Source organism: Octopus sinensis, linkage group LG23, assembly GCF_006345805.1.
Source record: "Octopus sinensis linkage group LG23, ASM634580v1, whole genome shotgun sequence".
Taxonomy (NCBI): Eukaryota; Metazoa; Mollusca; class Cephalopoda; order Octopoda; family Octopodidae; genus Octopus; species Octopus sinensis.
Genome location: NC_043019.1, coordinates 24,455,214 through 24,474,193, shown reverse-complemented (window position 1 = coordinate 24,474,193; position 18,980 = coordinate 24,455,214). Strand labels below are relative to the sequence as shown.

The 18,980-nt window shown below is 33.2% G+C and overlaps 1 protein-coding gene and 1 long non-coding RNA gene across 6 annotated transcripts in view; one reads left to right on the top strand and one right to left on the bottom strand.

The window, feature by feature from the left end:
* Nucleotides 1-12,251, bottom strand: part of LOC118767595 — a 169,249-nt gene extending 156,998 nt beyond the window's left edge. For both annotated transcript variants that reach the window (XR_005003516.1, XR_005003515.1), the window contains exon 1: nt 11,524-12,251. This is a non-coding gene — a long non-coding RNA (uncharacterized LOC118767595). The remainder of the gene's footprint in view (nt 1-11,523) is intronic.
* The window catches only part of LOC115223602 (protein Wnt-6-like), an 89,723-nt gene that overhangs the window by 67,316 nt on the left and 3,427 nt on the right, over nt 1-18,980 (top strand). For 3 of the 4 annotated variants that reach the window (XM_029794257.2, XM_036512407.1, XM_036512406.1), the window contains one exon: nt 15,185-15,459. In XM_029794257.2, coding sequence (XP_029650117.1) covers nt 15,185-15,459 — 275 coding nt within the window. Of the gene's footprint in view, nt 1-13,472; nt 13,630-15,184; nt 15,460-18,980 lie in introns of those variants that run through there. The other variant, XM_036512409.1, reaches the window with a different exon arrangement.

Below are 18,980 nucleotides of genomic sequence, written 5' to 3'. Positions count from 1 at the left end.
AAGATCAAAGAACAATTCTTTCTGACATTCGTGATCAAGATATAGAAAATGATTCAGATATTTGTTAGCAAGAGAGGGATTCATTTTTAACGTTTCGGATGACACGATCAGCCATTTCTGACCATCCAGGTTAACCTGTATACAGCCTAGTAAACTGCTATGTTTATATATTATCAACCTAGTTTGAGCACAGCAAACAAACTTTAATTACCAAAATAAAAAGGTTTGGTCAACCTTGTAAGAACAAAAATTAAGAGAATGAGAGAAAGAGAGAGAGAGAGAGAGAGAGAGAGAAGAGAAAGAGAGAGAAAAAGAGATGGTGAGCGAGAGAAAAGAGAGTGAGAGAATAAGAGAGAGATATGTTCTGGAATTCATCTTATTCTCGAGCAATATACATTACGTGTACAATGATAATTGAAAATACACGTCGACCTTGTCCATTGCTTTATGACATTACTATAGAATCTTCCTGCACTGGTTTACGGATCGGCATTCTAAGAGATTCTTCATTTTGCTACTGGAATACCATCAACCACGAAAGAAAAATTGGTGCAGCATCACTGCATATGTAACAAAGAATTCTAACATGGGAATACTAGAATATGACATTTCAGTATCTTAAGGTTTGTAACTGTATCTACATTGTATTTCACATAAGCACAACAAATGTGAAGAGTATGTCCTATATTGTGTACAGGGCCAGGATCGCTCGTTCGAATTGACCCGAAATATAAGTTACTATTTTGCAGGCGTCCGCGGAGACAGAATAATAGTACGTGTTTCATTCTTACACTGTTACAATATGAACTGAGTGAAATGTGGCCAATATTTCTAACGGATCGAATAGTTTGACCTAGTTAATTAAGGAAATGAGGATATTATCTTGCGCGGGACATCTGAAATTAGGTAGAAATCACATCGTATGCCAATAGCTTATATATTTCTCCTGGTTGTGCAGTTACGACATTTTCAAACGTATTATAAACATTCTTCTATGTCAAAGGATATATTTTCAGGAAGTGGAGAAATATGTTTATAATTATATATTTAGGCACCCACACAAAACACTTTCTTTCTAAAACCTGATACCCAGTCCATCGCAGGGACTGCAGCTGTTCTGCAACGAATTTGCTATTTAGAAGATTTAGGATCCCTCACAGAGATTTAGGATCCCTCGTCAGAGATGCAATAATTGTAATACAGAAGTATGTCCCAGACAATATATGTTTTGTTTTGAGGCAAAAGCAAGCCAATTCAGAATTTTGAGACAAGCTATGAAGCACATGTGGTGTGTATGGAAATACTGCCGTTCTATGATGTCCCGGTGTAAAGGACAAATCATTGCTAATAGAAAATTTACGCAGTCTCTTGCACGTAGCTCTGTAAAAGATACAATGTACAGATTTATGCAACTCTGCAAGATTATAGCATGCGCATAAAGTGGGACGTAAAAGTTACTCCTTAATTTGCGACACAAACAACTACGTCGAGGAAAGTTTTTCCTTTGGTGGAATAATTTATATTTGTCTCAAATACTACATGCACAATTCACTTTTCATAGTTGAGCGAGGGTGTGCATACATCTCTGTGGCTGTAAGAGGGTCAAGTGAGGGGGGGGGAGATTACGTTCTATTATTCTACGTATATTATTCTCTCCTATGTCCATGTCTCTCTGTCCTGACTCTTTGTCATGCCCTTCTCTCTCTCTCTCTCTCTCTCTCTCTGTCGTGTGTATGTACGTATGTATACATATACATTCATGTGTATATATATATATATATATATATATATATATATATGTGTGTGTGTGTGTGTGTGTGTGTGTGTGTAATGCATACCACACGAAAGCTTGAAAATTCTTGAAATACTCTTCAGCAGTCAACGAAGTATGTGAACAAAATAGTGTTTCTCCACTTAATCTTATTTGTTTTGTTTCCTCGTTTATTTGCAAGCATTTGTTAACCTAGGTTCTTTTTGTTGCTGTTTTCGATTTCATTTGACGTCACTTAAAACATGAGAAGCGGTAATTGCTATCTATTAAAAAGGTATGCTAGATATGAATAAAAACACATAAAGATATATAAAAACATATATGCTAAACGACATTGCACGATTGAGTATAAATTGTATAAAAGACCCCCTTCGGTCATGAATGACCATGGGATTGCACCTAGAAAGTTACCCTCCTAGACACAAGTCCGGGCAAGGTTGTTTATGGAAGGATAGCAGTCGCCCATGCATACCAGCCTCCCCTCTCCACGCCACCAGTGTTATCCAAGGGAAAGACAAAGGTCGATACAGCTTGGCACCTGTGACGTCGCAACTCATTTCTACAGCTGAGTGAACTGGAGCAACGTGAAATAAAGTGCCTTGCTCGAGAACACAAGACGCAGCCCGGTCCGGGATTCGAGCTCACAACCTCACGATCGTAAGCTCGACGCTCTAACCACTGAGCCATGCGCCTTCACATAAATTGTATAAATTATACATAAAAATTAATTTTTCAACTGTTAATTCATTATGTTCAAACTGCATCTATACAATATTTGTAAATTTGATTACTTACGCCTCCAAAAGAGATTCACGATAAATAATTATGATATTTAAATTAAAATATCATAGGAAGGTGGTGTGATTAAACTTGGATTTAAAAGAACCACTCAGCAGACTGCTTTAGAGTTTTATAACAGCTATTTACATTTTTTTATAGTTTATAAAAGCATTCAAAGCGTCTTTATTTCGGCCAAATAGCCACAATTCATTTTGTCCGTAAAATATCAACATGATACGTAATATAATATCATTTACACACACATGTGCAACACATTTTAGAAATCCCTGAAAATTATCTAATAGCTAACTTAGAAAACTTGTCGGACCGAAGATCTAAAAGGAAAACTTCGCAATCTTTTAACATATGGCAGGAGTTCATTTCTCTTTAATCTCTGCTCTGAGACCGATGTGCTCAAACCGCCGAGAAAAAATAAAACACCATTAATATCATTTGAAACTAGGCTTGTTAATTTCGCTTAGATAGTATATCAGTTACAAAGTAAATGCTACTACTTACAAATTGATAAGCATGTTTTTTATGGATGTTCTGATCTATTCTGCGAAAGCACATTTGATATCACTTTTTTTTTATCATTTAGTGTAAACGCGTATTTGTGATACAAATGAATTTAGAAGTATTTCGGGATCTTTTCGGTTTGAACGGCAGTTTTTAGCACAATTTCTAGGTAACTAAAAAATTTTAAACTTCGTATACTGGTAGAATGTGCTTATAAAACATCTTTTTCTCTTGGTTTTATTGAGAAAATTCTATAGTTTGTAAGATATTTGTTGTTTTTTTTCTTCAATTTCTGCAATTTCAACCAATCAATGACGTCTATTGAGTTAAAAAGCATTCTGTGCCGTATGAATATGTCCCTCATTTCAGAAACAGATTGGGTTTATTTACATTTGTGAAGAAAAAAATATACCCTTCCCCCACCCTTCCCCTAACCTTAACCCTAACTAACCCTAACTCTAAAAGAGATTGAAATGCAATAGATCGATTCTAGGGTCATAATTATGGATAACAATTTCATATGACACCGCTAGGAAAAACTGCCGTTCAAACCGAAAAGATCCGTGTTTCGAATAAAAATTTATAGCATCATGTATGGATTAAAAATCTTCAAAATTAAGATGCTACAATAAATCTCTGCTGACACTTTCGATTCATTATAATGTGTTTAGATATGCGATGCAGAAATATTTTATTATGAACACAAATAACCTTCTGTTATTAAAACCGAAAATCCATAACTAGTGTAGCTTTATTTTTAATGATATCAGCGATCAATAAAATTAAACGCCAGTAAATGTCAGATGATAGTATCTAAATGATGATATACAGGAGTTTGAACAACGAACAACCGCTTTGCAAAATAACGTTAGGCCCAGTCAAGAAAGAGACGCTTCCAGGGGACACATACACGAACATTGAGACACACACACACACACACACTCTAAAAATGTATGCTTTTGTTTCTCACTTCGCTGAGATGATACTAAAAGATTACAGGATGAAATACATATTGCTAAAATTAGCAACCCATGAAAGAAAATTAACAAGGAAAAATAACAGAAAATTACAGAATTCACATTAAGATAGTTATCAGCCAGTAAAACAAAAGTTGAGAGAACCTTTTGATCAATAAAAATACAAATATGCATATACAGGCATATGCAAACATACAGACACACAAAAAAATACACACGCGCATACACAGACAAACTTCCTCACCAACACACACATATAGGTAAAGGAAGAAAGGTATATATTTGAAGATACGTTATGACTTAGTAAATTACAACAGCTGTTTCAAGAGGAATAAGCATATTAAATTCCATAACGACGTAATTAGGATATATAATTAACAAATTAACTTAAAATTCAATAAATGTAGAATAATGCTTATCCCAAACCATCAGCAATACTACTGGCTATGCTATTCACATACACCACTGCTGGTTTAAATATAAAGACAGAGAATCAGGATATATATATATATATATATATATATATATATACACCTAAATACATACTAGGACACACATAAAGATACACATATATACAGAATCATTTACAATGACACTTATGCACAAGTACATACATATATATACATTTACTTACATGCACGGGCGCGCGCATGTGCGTGTGTATACTATTACATACAGACAATCCAAATAAAAGTACAAACTCACGGGCCCGGCTAAATATATATATATATATATATATATATATATATATATATACTTAGATGTACATAAATAGTTATATGGATATACATGATATAAAAATACACAAAATATATGCAAACTTTATAAAACAGCACTTATACAGTCACAATAGTCTTAACTAAAATAGCTTTTATATATATATATATATACAAATATACCTATACATACATACATATATATATATATATATATATATATATATATATATATATACAAATATACCTATACATACATATATATATATTATATATATATATATATATATATATATATATATATATTATATATATATATATATATATATATAGTGTTTCAGTGTCCCGTTCGGGTTACCAAATGTGTAATGTTTGTCAATGAAATGTCTCAGAATGCTCCATTTATGAACCAAAAGCATAAACTCTCAGAAGGTAAAAATAAATAGAAAATGCTGAAATCATGAAAGAAACTTAATCCTTCCGTTCACAACTCAGACACAAAGTGACAACCATACTCATGTCCTAACACAGTGTTAGCCTAGCTATGAGTGCCTTTACCAGGGGTAGATCGGCTGTGCGGTGTACCTGCATCGTAATATCACTCTCATATCACAAACAGGCTTGTATCGTACTTTAAAGACATTTTGTCTATCCTTGCATTCCGTCTTTAAAATAATTTATTCTGACAATCAAAGTACGTCATGCAATTGAAGTTTATGGCTTCCAGCCTTAGTTCCTTAAATATAATGACTCGGTATCTAAGTCAATATATGTAGAACATTGCGTATCCCAAACCATCAGGAATACTACTGGCTATGCTATCCACATGTTTAGAATTCTGTATTTTATTATATAATAGAAAAGAATGCCCGCTGCACAGAATGAAAATTTGATTATGAAAGTGCCTCGAAGAAGAATACAGGTGTTCCTATAGAATAGATTCGTCTAGGTCACCATAATCCGTACTTTTTCAGATGAGAGCGTATTTAAAGTGTCGAAGATTATCATAATACAACAAAAGAAAACAAATTTTGTTTATGGGGATTCTTACTCTCGAATTTCGTTTTACATAATATATTCGATGGGCTTCTTTCAGTTTTTCTCCACCTAATTCATCCACAATGCTTTAGTAGGTTCAGGGTTATAGTAGATGACGCTTGCTCAAAGTGCCATGCAGTGTGGGAATGAACCCAGAACCAAGTGGTTGAGAAACAAACTTCCTATCGCACAGCAACGCCTGCGCTTATATAAATATACATGACTTGTCTGTTTACAAGTTATTTGTTATCAGTTGATAAGTAACTTCAATGATATTTAAATGAAAAGTAACATTTAACCTATGAATTGTTTGTAGCGAATTTTGACTTATACTGTGACTTTATTCCTGTTCTCTGAAATTATATACCACGATGGGAGCTGGCATAGGCATAACGTAGTGATCCAAAATCTTGGTATGTAGCTTGGCAGATCAAAGTAGCCTGTCCAAATTTTTTCATGGAAAAATTAATCATCGATGCGCTCTATTTTTATAGATCAGTGTACTCCTGTAGAGATGGGTGTTACAGATTTGAACGGAAATAAAATTACAGGAAAAAGTCAAAAGTAAAAGGTTAGATCTCATTTAACTATCATATAAACAGTTCAAGTCATTAAACAAATACTATTTAAAGTTACGTATTTACTGACAATACAGCACTTGTACATAACACAATTTATAGAATGGCATTAAACTTATGCGAGAAAAAACAAAGGTCGCAATTTATTCAATGTCTTAAACTAAAAGAATATTATAACAAAAAGCCAATAAATCAGTCATTTATTAGTTTTCCTGTAACATTTATCAATGAATTTGTTACCGTGTGACATTTTTCTTCCGGTTTCATCAGAACAACAAGTATTGTTGTTACTACTAGAACATTTTAGAAAAGAACAACTTCCGAGTTGTAAGTTTTCGCAAGTCATGAAGTGATGTTGCTGCCCACTTAATAGTGGTGAAGAAAAATGTATAATAAGCAAAATTGCAATCCAAAATAACAACTGTATTCTTTTGTTATGATTAAAACGCCATGAATTTGTCGGATACAATAAATTGTATCGATCAAATATCCTAGTGATGATATGCTAAATTCATATTGATTGAACAAACAGTGACTTTATCTGGGTGCAATTACGATACCAGAACGAATCTTAGAGGCATTAGTATATTTACTGCAATATAATATTAAATAGTTTCATGTAGTAATATTTATCTTTACTCCAATAGTGTTTGAAAGAATGTGAGCCTAAGGTTTCAAGCTAACAACAAACTATTCTTTAATATTAACGAAATTTATTACGCTGAATGTTGTATTTGCCAGACACTGATATCATTATTATTGTTATGTTATTTAGGAGAAGGTACGAACTTCCAAATTAAGCCTCGGAAAACGGCATGAAATATGCTGCTAACTGCAAGTTTTTGTTTTGTATTTATGTATAGTCGCATAAGAATTCTGGAGTCTGTGGATATTTTGCGCTTTCTGTGTTAGTGAAACAGATCTTATAGAAAGGTCAACAGTTTATCACAGGAACATTTTCCACTGGGAGAAACTGAATTGTGAACTGCAGGACAACAAATTTTGCTGTTCAGCACTGCTTATTTTGAACTACTTATCGATACTTCACACAGTAGTCTTAAAAATGAGAACTGTCAACCTCTTTGGTAGTTCCTGGTATCGTGTCTGCTAGATCATGTGTTGTATCTTGAAAAATATCTATAGAGCTTGGGAATCATAGTGACTTAAATCTTATCAAAACCATTAAACTTGGTCGAAATATGTATTATCTAATTGGATGAAAGGTCAAAGAATCATTAGTGATACTGAATTCAATGAACGGTAATCGAAACATAATTGACATAACTTTCTGGAGGAAACATACACGCGCGCGCGTATACACACACACGCGCGCGTATACACACACACACGCGCGCGCGCACACACACACACACACACTCACTCACTCACTCACTCACATACATCTATATACATGAAGCTAGAATTTTGAGTTGAATGTTTGTGGCCAGCTCAGCTCACTAAAAAGATGACGTTAAACTAAATCCAACCGATGTTGAATTTTGAGGATGATAATTGAAGAATCATATTTAAAACAAAGAGCTGAGTAATTCTATCATTTTATTTATTTATTGGTACCTGTGATTTTTAACGAATATCTGACTATTACCCCTTCTATTCAGTTATCTTATTTCCAAACGCTGTAAATAATTGCGTCTAAACATTTTGAAATTGGTGTGCAATGTACACTTGACCCATAAAATATTAAAACCCTCAAACGATTTTCACCTCAAGCGTTTCTTTAAATCATACTCGCTCGTCTTTTGCAGCTCTCCATTTAGATTTCGCTGCTCAATCTAAACTGGAGGATTAGGGAATTAGTGAAGTAAATTACTAACACTCGATTGGCCTGCATATTTCTTGAAGAAATTTTGTATTGACTGGTCAAACCTTCGGTGAAAAGCTGTAACCATTAATATGCAAGTGGTGGACTTAGAAACTCAAATTTGTTAACATTTGCATTGTTGACGGAGCGTCTCTAAGCTATATCGCGGTTGAAGCACTGTTCCCAAAAGTAACTTCCTCCTTTACTAAACCAAGAAATATGATGAGTATGGTTCTTCTTCTATGCATCTTAATAAATTTTAATAAACTCTCAGGATGAAGAACAAAACATTGTTCACCCCTGAAATACGACTCGTGCATAAAAAAAGGTATACATACATACATACATACATACATACATACATACATATGTACGTACGTACGTACGTACGTAGGTACATACATACATACATACATACATACATACATACATACATACATACATACATACGTACGTACATACATACATACATACATACATACATACATACATGCATACATACACACATACACACACACTCATGCACTCATATATATTCATGTGTCTGTGTATAGAGAGACAAAGACAGAGACAGATGGAGAGAGAGAGAGAGAGAGAGAGAGAGAGAGAGAGAGAGAGAGAGCTTTCACTCTCGCTTTGCACGGCCGTAACAGTCGTCGTTGCTGCTGTTGTTGATAATAATCTAGGAAATGTACTAAAACCTTTGCATGTATATATCTGAATGAAATAAAAATTAAGGCAGTTCTAATCCCAGCAAATTGTTGAATGTACAACGTTGGTAGCTTCTTTTAGATATTCTCATTATAAAGTCTACAATTTGACGATGCAACCCAGTCAAATCCAGTTCCGATTCAGATTTATTGACTAACATTTCGAAAATCACTCAAGCTGGAAACTGAAATTGCACAAGGATTTGTAGCAAAATCGTTTCAGGAGTTCTCATTTAAATTCTGATAGAATGTCATGTTTTTGAAACATAACAATTTGGTCTTCTGTTAGGTGTTTATTTACTCAATACAGTATTCGAATTCACCTTCCATAGCGAATTCAATTAATCTTATTTAAATTTTGAAAAAAACATTATAACAAATTTTATGTGTTTTCTTTTTTAAAGACTAATATATGAGATTGGGAAAAACGAATAACGTTACCGCTATATCAGTATTCTAGAATTAAAGTGTTCATGACGAAGCTCAAGAACATTGATAGTTTTCTTATTTATAGAATGAAAACCATTATTGATAGGGAATATTATTGGCATCATTTGTAATCAGAGGAAGCTGATAATGGTTTAAATCAGAAATAAAAAAAAAAGGGCAATACGTTGGATAATTTGTGGGTAAGTTCAGTATGTTGATGTGAAATTTTCTATGAATTCTATTAATACTGATCGGATATAAAGTTTGTAGGGAAAATTAAGTTAGCAAAAACTTGATTAAGCTGTTCTTCAACATATAAATTCAACCCAGTTCCCTCCCTATATATATTTTGAGTAGCCGTTGGTTATGGCAGATTAGAATGTTAGCATTGGTTTTTTATCTACTATTGCTCTTAGTAACAAAAGTACATCATCAGACACACTAGCAGAAGATACAAAACTCCTATCCTACTGAACGCCTACATAAAATATTACTGTTCAAATAAACTTTTGGAGTATAATTTTTTTCGGACTTATGAACAACTGACTGGATATACACATATATATAATAAGCCACTTTGATAAGTGCCAGCGAGCAAGACTCTCGGCCCTTGAGTCACTCTAAGGTGACATTTATGAAGGTTGCTTTTTTCCAGCTCATTGAACACCGATATGGGAACAGGCTACAACCTTATATGCCATTAAACTATTCTTGTTCCTGAACGTTGTTCTTTTTATACCAATCACGGACTGCTCGAAGCTTACTAACTTCCTACACCTTGATCGTTGGATCTTACAATTACGTATCATTATATATAAGCATGAATATATATATATATGATATATATATATGTATATATATATATATATATATATGTATATTATATATATATATATATATATATATATATATATATATATATATATATATATATATATATATATATATTATATATATATTATATATATATATATATATATATCATATATATATATACATGTCTGTGTGTATATATATATATGCATATATATATGTATATGTATATATGTATATATATGTATATATAAGTATATATATATGTTATGTATATATGTATATATATATGTATATTTTTATATATGTATATATATGTATCTATATATGTGTGTGTATATATATATATGTATATATGTATATTCATATATAAATATATGCACGTACATATATGGATATATATGTTTATATGTACGCATGTATAAATGTACACATAAAGCACACACACACACACACAACACACATGCTCACACACAACACACGCCAACGCATACACGCGTGCAATTACTCTGACAAAAACCAACCTGAATTGTTTTCGTTTCAGCGCACGATCTCAGATCAAATCCCTTGCTATGCAAGTACATCTCCCTATATTATTATATTATATTATATTATATTATATTATATTATACTATATGTCTGTGTGCGCGCGCGCGTTCGTGTGTGTGTGCGCGTGCGCGCTCTTGTATGTTTATATATATGCATTTATGTGTCGGCATGTATATTATGTTCAGAAAGTAGAAAAGGGAATTAATCAAGAGGGATGTATAGTTTTTGTTAAATCTCACTGCTATTGAGGGTTGGGGTAGGGATTCACCACTATATAAATACGGAAATAAGCTTGAAATAAAATGTTAATAAAAACAACACGTATTACTCTTTCGATGAAAAGGGTCATACAAGTAAATTTCGTAGAAACAAATCTCACTCTGACTAAAAGACTTTAGTATTTCAAATGAGTTAAGGAAATGTAGATCTCCGTTTCAGCTGTTCATACAAATCGGAATTGTTTGCAATAGATACAAATAGTTTGATAAAATATTTTAAAGATATTTAGTCACTGTCTCAAAGGATTATGCTAAATGAGTAACGAATTTAATTTTAGTCATAATTCGTTGAGTCTTTTTCTTTTCATCTGAAAAATACTTACAGCGAACAGGCTTCATCATAAAATAGACAATAATTTACAACAAAGAATAACGATGTATCTTGTAATATCTATTAAACAAAACAATATTTATAAATGCTGTTATCCGATACCGTTTTTTTTTTTGGCATTTCTACGTAACATTAAATGTATCACCTGCTACATGCACACAATCGTTTTTAAGTAATACAAGTTTTATATGTAAAATAGCAAATTTAGTTACCTTGTAATATTTCTTATCACGTTGTTTTGTGGTGACAATTGTCTTGGTCGAGTGGTAGTAATTTCAGCAATTTGGTGAGGACATTAATGTTTTTTATATTTTACATTGAGCCTTGTAAAAGTATGTTTATATTTGAACGGTAAGAGATGTTCGTTCATGAAAGAAATGGACTCAATGTCATGCAGTATCCAAAAATTGGTGTCACATCTTGAGTTCAAAACCGTCAAAGATTGTCTTTTTTATTTATTCATTTAGAAGAGGAATTTGTTATTTATTCCTTTTGAAACAGATATAAGCAAAATTAATTTAATGATAATATCTCCTTGGAAACAGCATTGGAAATATACACCAGTTTTCCGTGAACCGTTCGTGAAGCACATTTGTCCAAAGTTTCAGACTTGTTTAATTTCTGACTTCTTAAATCGCAGTTTGGAAACACAATGTTGAATTCAAAGTTTTCTAAACAAATTATTTTAAGTGGGTCTGTTTTAAGTTGTGGTTTCCTGCTGTATGAAGTTCTTTTACTATAGATAAGTTGCGTAGTTGCATACTTGGTCGACTAAAACAAGCAGTATCGAATAAGAAAGAACAAAGCTGAGACTATCTGCTTCCAAGTGAATCTCTGAAAGAACTGAAGGCAAAGCAAATAACTTTTTTCTCATTTCTTAATAAATCTAAAGCAAAATGCGAAAAGTATATTCACAGGAATCTTCTGTGTGTACATCAAAAGCAACATTTCACAATTTGTACGCAATCAAAATTACATGTACTATTTCCTCTGCAAAATATCTTTACATGAATAAGTTTATTTTTCATTTTTTTATTTTTAATATGTATATATAATATATATTTATTTTATTATTTAAAAGCAAATGACCACGTCATGGTTTGCCTACTAAAAACAACTTGTCGGAGCAGGGGGTGTTAGTGCGTAACAGAGATAAAGAACTACAAAGAACGAAGGCAAAGATCTAAGCTAGACTAGGTAAATTTGAGATGTGTACATCACAGGAACCGCAAACTTCAAGAAAAAAGTCACTTTTATCTTTCTCCGTCTCCCTTTCTTTACATTTTCTTATACTGCATCTGGGATCAAACGCTAGCATTTTGGTATATACTCACATGAAGATATTCAGATTTATACACACACATGCAACTTAAACATGTATACAAATATGAACATTTGTGCGTGTATATGTATTTCCTTGTATCATATACACATTCGCACATACATGTTATCAGCACACACGCATATACTTACCAAGTTATGAAAAACGTGTGTTTGTGAGAGCGTAACTTCAAAGGCTGTGTATGTAAGTATGTATTATGTATATACATACACATATGCTATCATGTAGTCACACAGTGAGTCTGCACATTCAAATAAACGTTGCCATAGAAAATAAAAGCTAACAAAATTCGGCACATACACATACACACACCAAATTTAAGCTTTCAACAGTATCATATTTTACTGCTTGTTTTCAACCCAGAAATTTTTAGTTATATTTACCAGAGAAAACACACAAGGGGATTCTTTATTTTAGTATTTTTATTTTTTATTTTTCTCCTGTTTTATCAAGTTGCCCCCTACATCCTTTTCTTACTCTCAGATCTCCTTGAAAAGGGACAGTTAGACATAGTTTAGTTAATATTTACCGAAACAGCCGACAGCAGCTGTGGAAGTGACTTTGAAGACTATTTCAGAAAGCAAAAGAAAATTAGTTAATTTTTCACCAGTAGCACTCTCTCTTTTTAGTAAATTAACAATTTTGCTATATCTTTTCCGAATTTCTTGTTTAATACTTTAAGTGTATTTTACACACACACACACACACACACACACACACACACCACACACACACACACACACACACACACACACACATGCACACACACACACGCACACACACACACACACGCGCACACGCACACATGATTTTGAATGTGTGAAACTTTTTTTTATGTCATTGTAAATGATATTACTTTCGATGTATGTTTATTCATTGATTGTTATCTTAATCTTGCAAAATTCCCAAGTGGAAAATCATGAATGTTTTTCACACACATTTAAATACCAAAATCTTTCTTCTGTTATTTCTCACAGTAAGTAACCAATTCCTTCTCCATTTAATTTGGTGAGATTTTACCAAATTGATTTATATTTAATGCTAATATATTATTCTTTGAGTAAATATCTACATTTTTGCTCACATCATTTCTTTTTGTGTAATATTTTAACTCAATTCTCTCTTTTTAATGTGAGTTATTTCTATCGGCTGTATGACAGGGAGTACTGAAAATGTAATCTACGGGAATAGTCTTGGCTAGGATACTTAAAGAATATGTACGAAGTGTCGTATCCCATTTTCTGAAGCAGTCTACAACACCTGCTTACTTGAAAGATATAACATGAACTAGACATCAACAAACGTAAAGTAGAAATAACGGAAGAACGCAACAAACGCTGATCCAATGCTTCAAAGGCTTTCGTGTTGACGCGTTCATCTAGAATGTTTACATGAGTAAAAACACACTGTACCTAGAAACACCAAAACCAGAAATAGTTTGCTTTTTGTTGAACTTTTGATGGGAGATAAAATCGTCTCTGTTTTCTTTCCTTTTTTTTTTTTCAAATCATTGATTATTTTTGTAAAAGAATATGGTATATTGTGGTAATAATTGCTATTGTTGTAATGTAAAAAGCGCATCTTTCTGTAATTCAATAAATTCATTCATAAATTCTGTCTAAACACTTTTTAACGTTTTCGTAATGTTTATATGTCAATGCAATAGACATAATCCGAGAAAGAAGCTAATCTTGCAATTAAAATATATTTATTACTTTTCAACGTTGGTAATAATGTTATTTGTAAATAATACAATCGATAGTTAATTACATACAATACTTAAAAACCATGACTTATTGATAAAAACAAAGATAAACTAATTAAGACAAATATTTCTTTATGTTTCTCCGACGACCAAATTGAACTACGAATAATTTCTAATTAATATTGTTAAGCTATTCATTTTAATCTATTTTTTATGAACTTTATTAATGTTCTCTCACCTACCCTTCGCATGTTTATTATACATCCTTCGTCCTTATTTCTCGCCCACTATTGTATTTCACTTTGTCAGTTCCAGCGGTCTTTACATGTTTCATGTCTCATTAATTGTCTTTTTCTCATCTTTCTTTTTTCCTCGTGCCACGTGTTCTCAGCTATTATTTTTCTACACTCCCCACTTCTTTTACTTCTTATCATGATACGTTGGATTTCTCCGTTTTGTCTTCGTCAATCTGTATTTCGTTTGTCTGTCTATTGGCCTTCCACTGTTGTCTCCTTACCAGCTGCATGATTCTTTCTCTTTACGCTGTTTAGCTTTTTTCCCCTTTCGTTGCAAAACTCTTTTCCCCTGCTCAATAATCTCCCTCGAGTCCTGTTTATTTCGGTGTCGCAATTACAATTTCTACACCCACTCTATTCTTCACCCTTTCTTCACTCGCTCTATTCCAAATATACCCCACTTTGGAGTATACTGTCATGTCGCCTTTGTTACTTCCTCTCTTTCAGCATTGTTCCCTGGAAATTTAATTTTCTTTTCCAGCCAAACGATAACTTCTTACTCAATTTAATGAGTTGTTTTGCTCTTCCAGATTTGCGAGAAACTGCTTTCGTATACGCCATAACTGCAGCCGGTGTAACTTATTCTGTGACCCAAGCGTGCAGTGAAGGAGCACTTCTTCAATGTACATGTGACCGAAATAATATTAGAGATAAATCAACAGACGGTAAATGGGCGTGGGGAGGATGTGGAGATGACGTAAATTTTGGGTATCTCAAGTCGAAGGAATTTATGGACGCGAAGAAAAAGAAGCGGTGTGATATAACAACAAAAATTCGTATGCACAATAACGAAGCTGGTAGACTAGTAAGTATATACAACACGTTTTTGCCATTTATCGTCATATTTTAACTCTTCCATCTTCAGTGTTAGAGCGCCACTTTCGCCCAGTCACAATTGATAAAATTTCTCATCTTTCAATTAGACACAATATGTTATGAAAATTTGAATTACGTGGGTGGGCTGAAAAGTTCATAATCTGACTATGAAGGAGTGGTGCAAGAGCTGTGAAATCTTGCATGCATCAATTTCAACTCTTCTTCTTAATAATATTCATTGTTTCTTTCCAGGTAAACTGACCTCTAACTATTTAAAGAATGCTTCAGAAACTAGTAGCGACTTCTCTTGAAAATGGACAAAATTTGGCATCATAACTTTATCAAGTACCTGCAGTAAAAGGGTTTAGCTCCAATGACGTTCACGCGGACATAGTTGCTCCATTAGGAGGTAACGCTCCAGCTTTGTCAACAGTACAAATGTGTGCGGTTGAATTTAGGAGGGAAGAGAGAGCCTTGAAGATGATCCAAGGTCTGAACGTCCTGCAACTGCCACCGCCGAGGAAAACATTGATCGTGTTTAATATATGGTGATGGCTGACAGGCTATTGAATATGTATAAAATATTCAATGGTATTGGAGATCCCATGAGAAAGTTGAGAATATTCTATACAATGAACTTGGCATGGTGGAGGTTTCTACTCGATGGGTGCCACATCTTTTGACATCTAATCAAAAGCACACCAGGCTGATCACATGACGCGAAAATCTGATATTATTTCAGGCAAACCCAAATGGTTTCCTTGAACGTTACCTTAGTCAGGATGAGTGTTGGGTTTATCACTTTGAGCCAGAGACAAAGAGACAATTCATGCAATGGTAATACCTCTCCTAACGTGCTCCAAAGTAGACCAATATTATTTCATATGCAGGGAAAGCGATGGCCTCAGGTCTATTTTTTGGGGGGGATGCAAAAAGTATTATGTTTATTGATCATCTTCAAAAGGGCTACTCTATCGGTGGAGAGTACTACGCCAAGTTGCTGGGGCAATTACGAAGGGCTACCAAGACCAAACGCCCAGGAAAACTGACGAAAGGAGTCTTGTTTCATGAGGACAAGGCTCTAGCACATCACACAAGTCCTCGGTTTTAATGGCTGTTGTGTGTTATTGTGGCTTTGAACTGGTTGATCACTCTCCTTATTGTCTTGGTTTGGCCTCATATAGCTATCATCTGTTCTCCAACATGAAAAACACTTGACTGGGAGCAGATATCACAGTGATGATGACATCAAATCTGCTGTTGATGACATTGTTTGACCACCAGGATGAAAGCTTCTTCATCAATGGAATCCAAGCACTACAACACCAATGGGGGAGTATGTTGCGAAATGAACCTCATCTGGTCACATTCCATGATAGTATCTTGGTCAACTTATGAACTTTTTAGCCGACACTCATAAAGCTTATATAAGCACTATCTTTAAATAAAATTGAGTTCAAATAACCTGGAAGTTTGTGTAGTTTTGAATTAATAAACTTTCTTTCATCATCAACTGTGTTTTTTTATAGATGTATAAAAGTCAAGTTAAAATATTCGTTAAATCTTACTATTTTCACCAGAATTAAGTTCGGTATACTGAGAGTTATTTACTGTAAATTAATGAAGTATCACTTTAAAAATGAAGAATTCTGATTAACCAATAATTCATGCAATATACAGATATGTTATCTGAGTATTTTAAGAGGAAGCAAAGTGAGAATTTGTCTTGTTCATAAGCTAACGCTTACCAAAAAGGCTCACAGTTCTAAGATAATGCATAACGATTTTGGTGGTTGTATTTTCTGTCACGTATTGGTACAATACGATTATGGGAAAATGAATTGAAGATTCTACTGCCCGAATCGAATATTATGCTGCTAGGCTAATCATTTCTTTCATTTGTATGGAATTCTTAATATATTTTAAATTGAATGATATATAAAGTACAAATATTTTCACAGTGTCTGCTGTTAAATTAAAGCTAATATACGTCCGAAATTATTTCTATTGATATATCCCTTCTTTCGACCTTTACATATCAACATTGCAATAAAGATGAACAGTTCTAATTCGATTCTACAGCCATTTATTCCATACTACACAAGATTTTTAAAGAAACACCACAGAACACCATAGTTTCTAATTCCCTTTTCCCTAAATATGTATTCGTTCATTAAAAAAAATGTTTATGACGTCGAGGGTAGAGAGAACTGGCACAGCACCATATTATAGTAATTACATTCATTCATTGACGTCTCAGTTCAAATTTTGCCGAAATCGATTCGTCACTCCGAGGGAAATAAATTAAGTTCCAAACAAATTCAGACATCCCTATTAACTAATTTATGGCATTGGGCTTATATTACCAGAATAGATGGTAAAATAGAAGTAGAACTCCAATGAAAGTTGTACTTTATTAGACTTAAGTCTACCCAAGTGTTCTGAGTTCAAATAGAACTAAAATTAAGTTTAAGTTTCCATTTTTCAAAAAAACAAGTAAACAGCAAATAGCTGCTTGGATCATTTCAATTAACTATAATCCTTCGCCATGGAACAAATAATCATTATTATTTATGGTGGTTATTCATGTATCGCAAAGAAATTAAATGTATGGTTAGGTTTCTGTTGCGAAAATCCTGCAGGTTATTAATTTCCATCTTACCGTACAAATCACGTGAATGTATGTGGCAAAATCAGGTTATACAAGCTAGAGCTCATCCTTTGGCAGTACAAATCACGTGGATGATTAAAGCTACAGAGTCTCTTTAACATAACTTCCTTATATTTACTTGGAGTCGCTGATATTTTACTTAAGTTATGTTTTTTTCGTGAGAATTGCTTTTACTGCTTCATCATTATAATGAAAATGTTGCCAACTTCATGATTCCTGGGTATCTAGTGCTTTTATTTTAACTTCACTCCGAGTTCGCTTCTTACTCTAATTAATTGTGCATTAATTATACAGAATCAAATCCATACAGAATCAAATTGTTCATAATTGAATAAAATCAAATTTAATGCCGATACTATGATATAATTGCTTTCATTTTTTAAATTATTCAAATCATTAATTAGGGTGAACAGTATTATTGAACAAATTAACTTTCTTAAGCTGCTCAAACTATTCTTCAATAGTCTTTTATGGCCGTCTTTTTAAAGTGCCAAATTCTAAACAGCTTTATCTACGTTCTTTTGTATTTGAAAAGCTAACATTCCTTGCGGAGATGACTCGTTAGACCATAACGGGGCTGTCAAGAAAGCTATACTCAGATTTACGCGAGTGAATAACAGAATTAGGAATAGGGAAAATGGGTACCCTGCGGTAATACCGAGTAAAATTATCATTGGACAATGAAAGTCACATTGTAAAGTTACAGAAAATAATCCAACCAGTAAAACTAATATTCAGCTCTCGTCTATATGGTTGCCATTAATGTACAGAGGGTTTGATAAAACAAAATCAACGAGGATAAAATGCAGTGTGTGTTCTAAAATGAATATTATTTTACG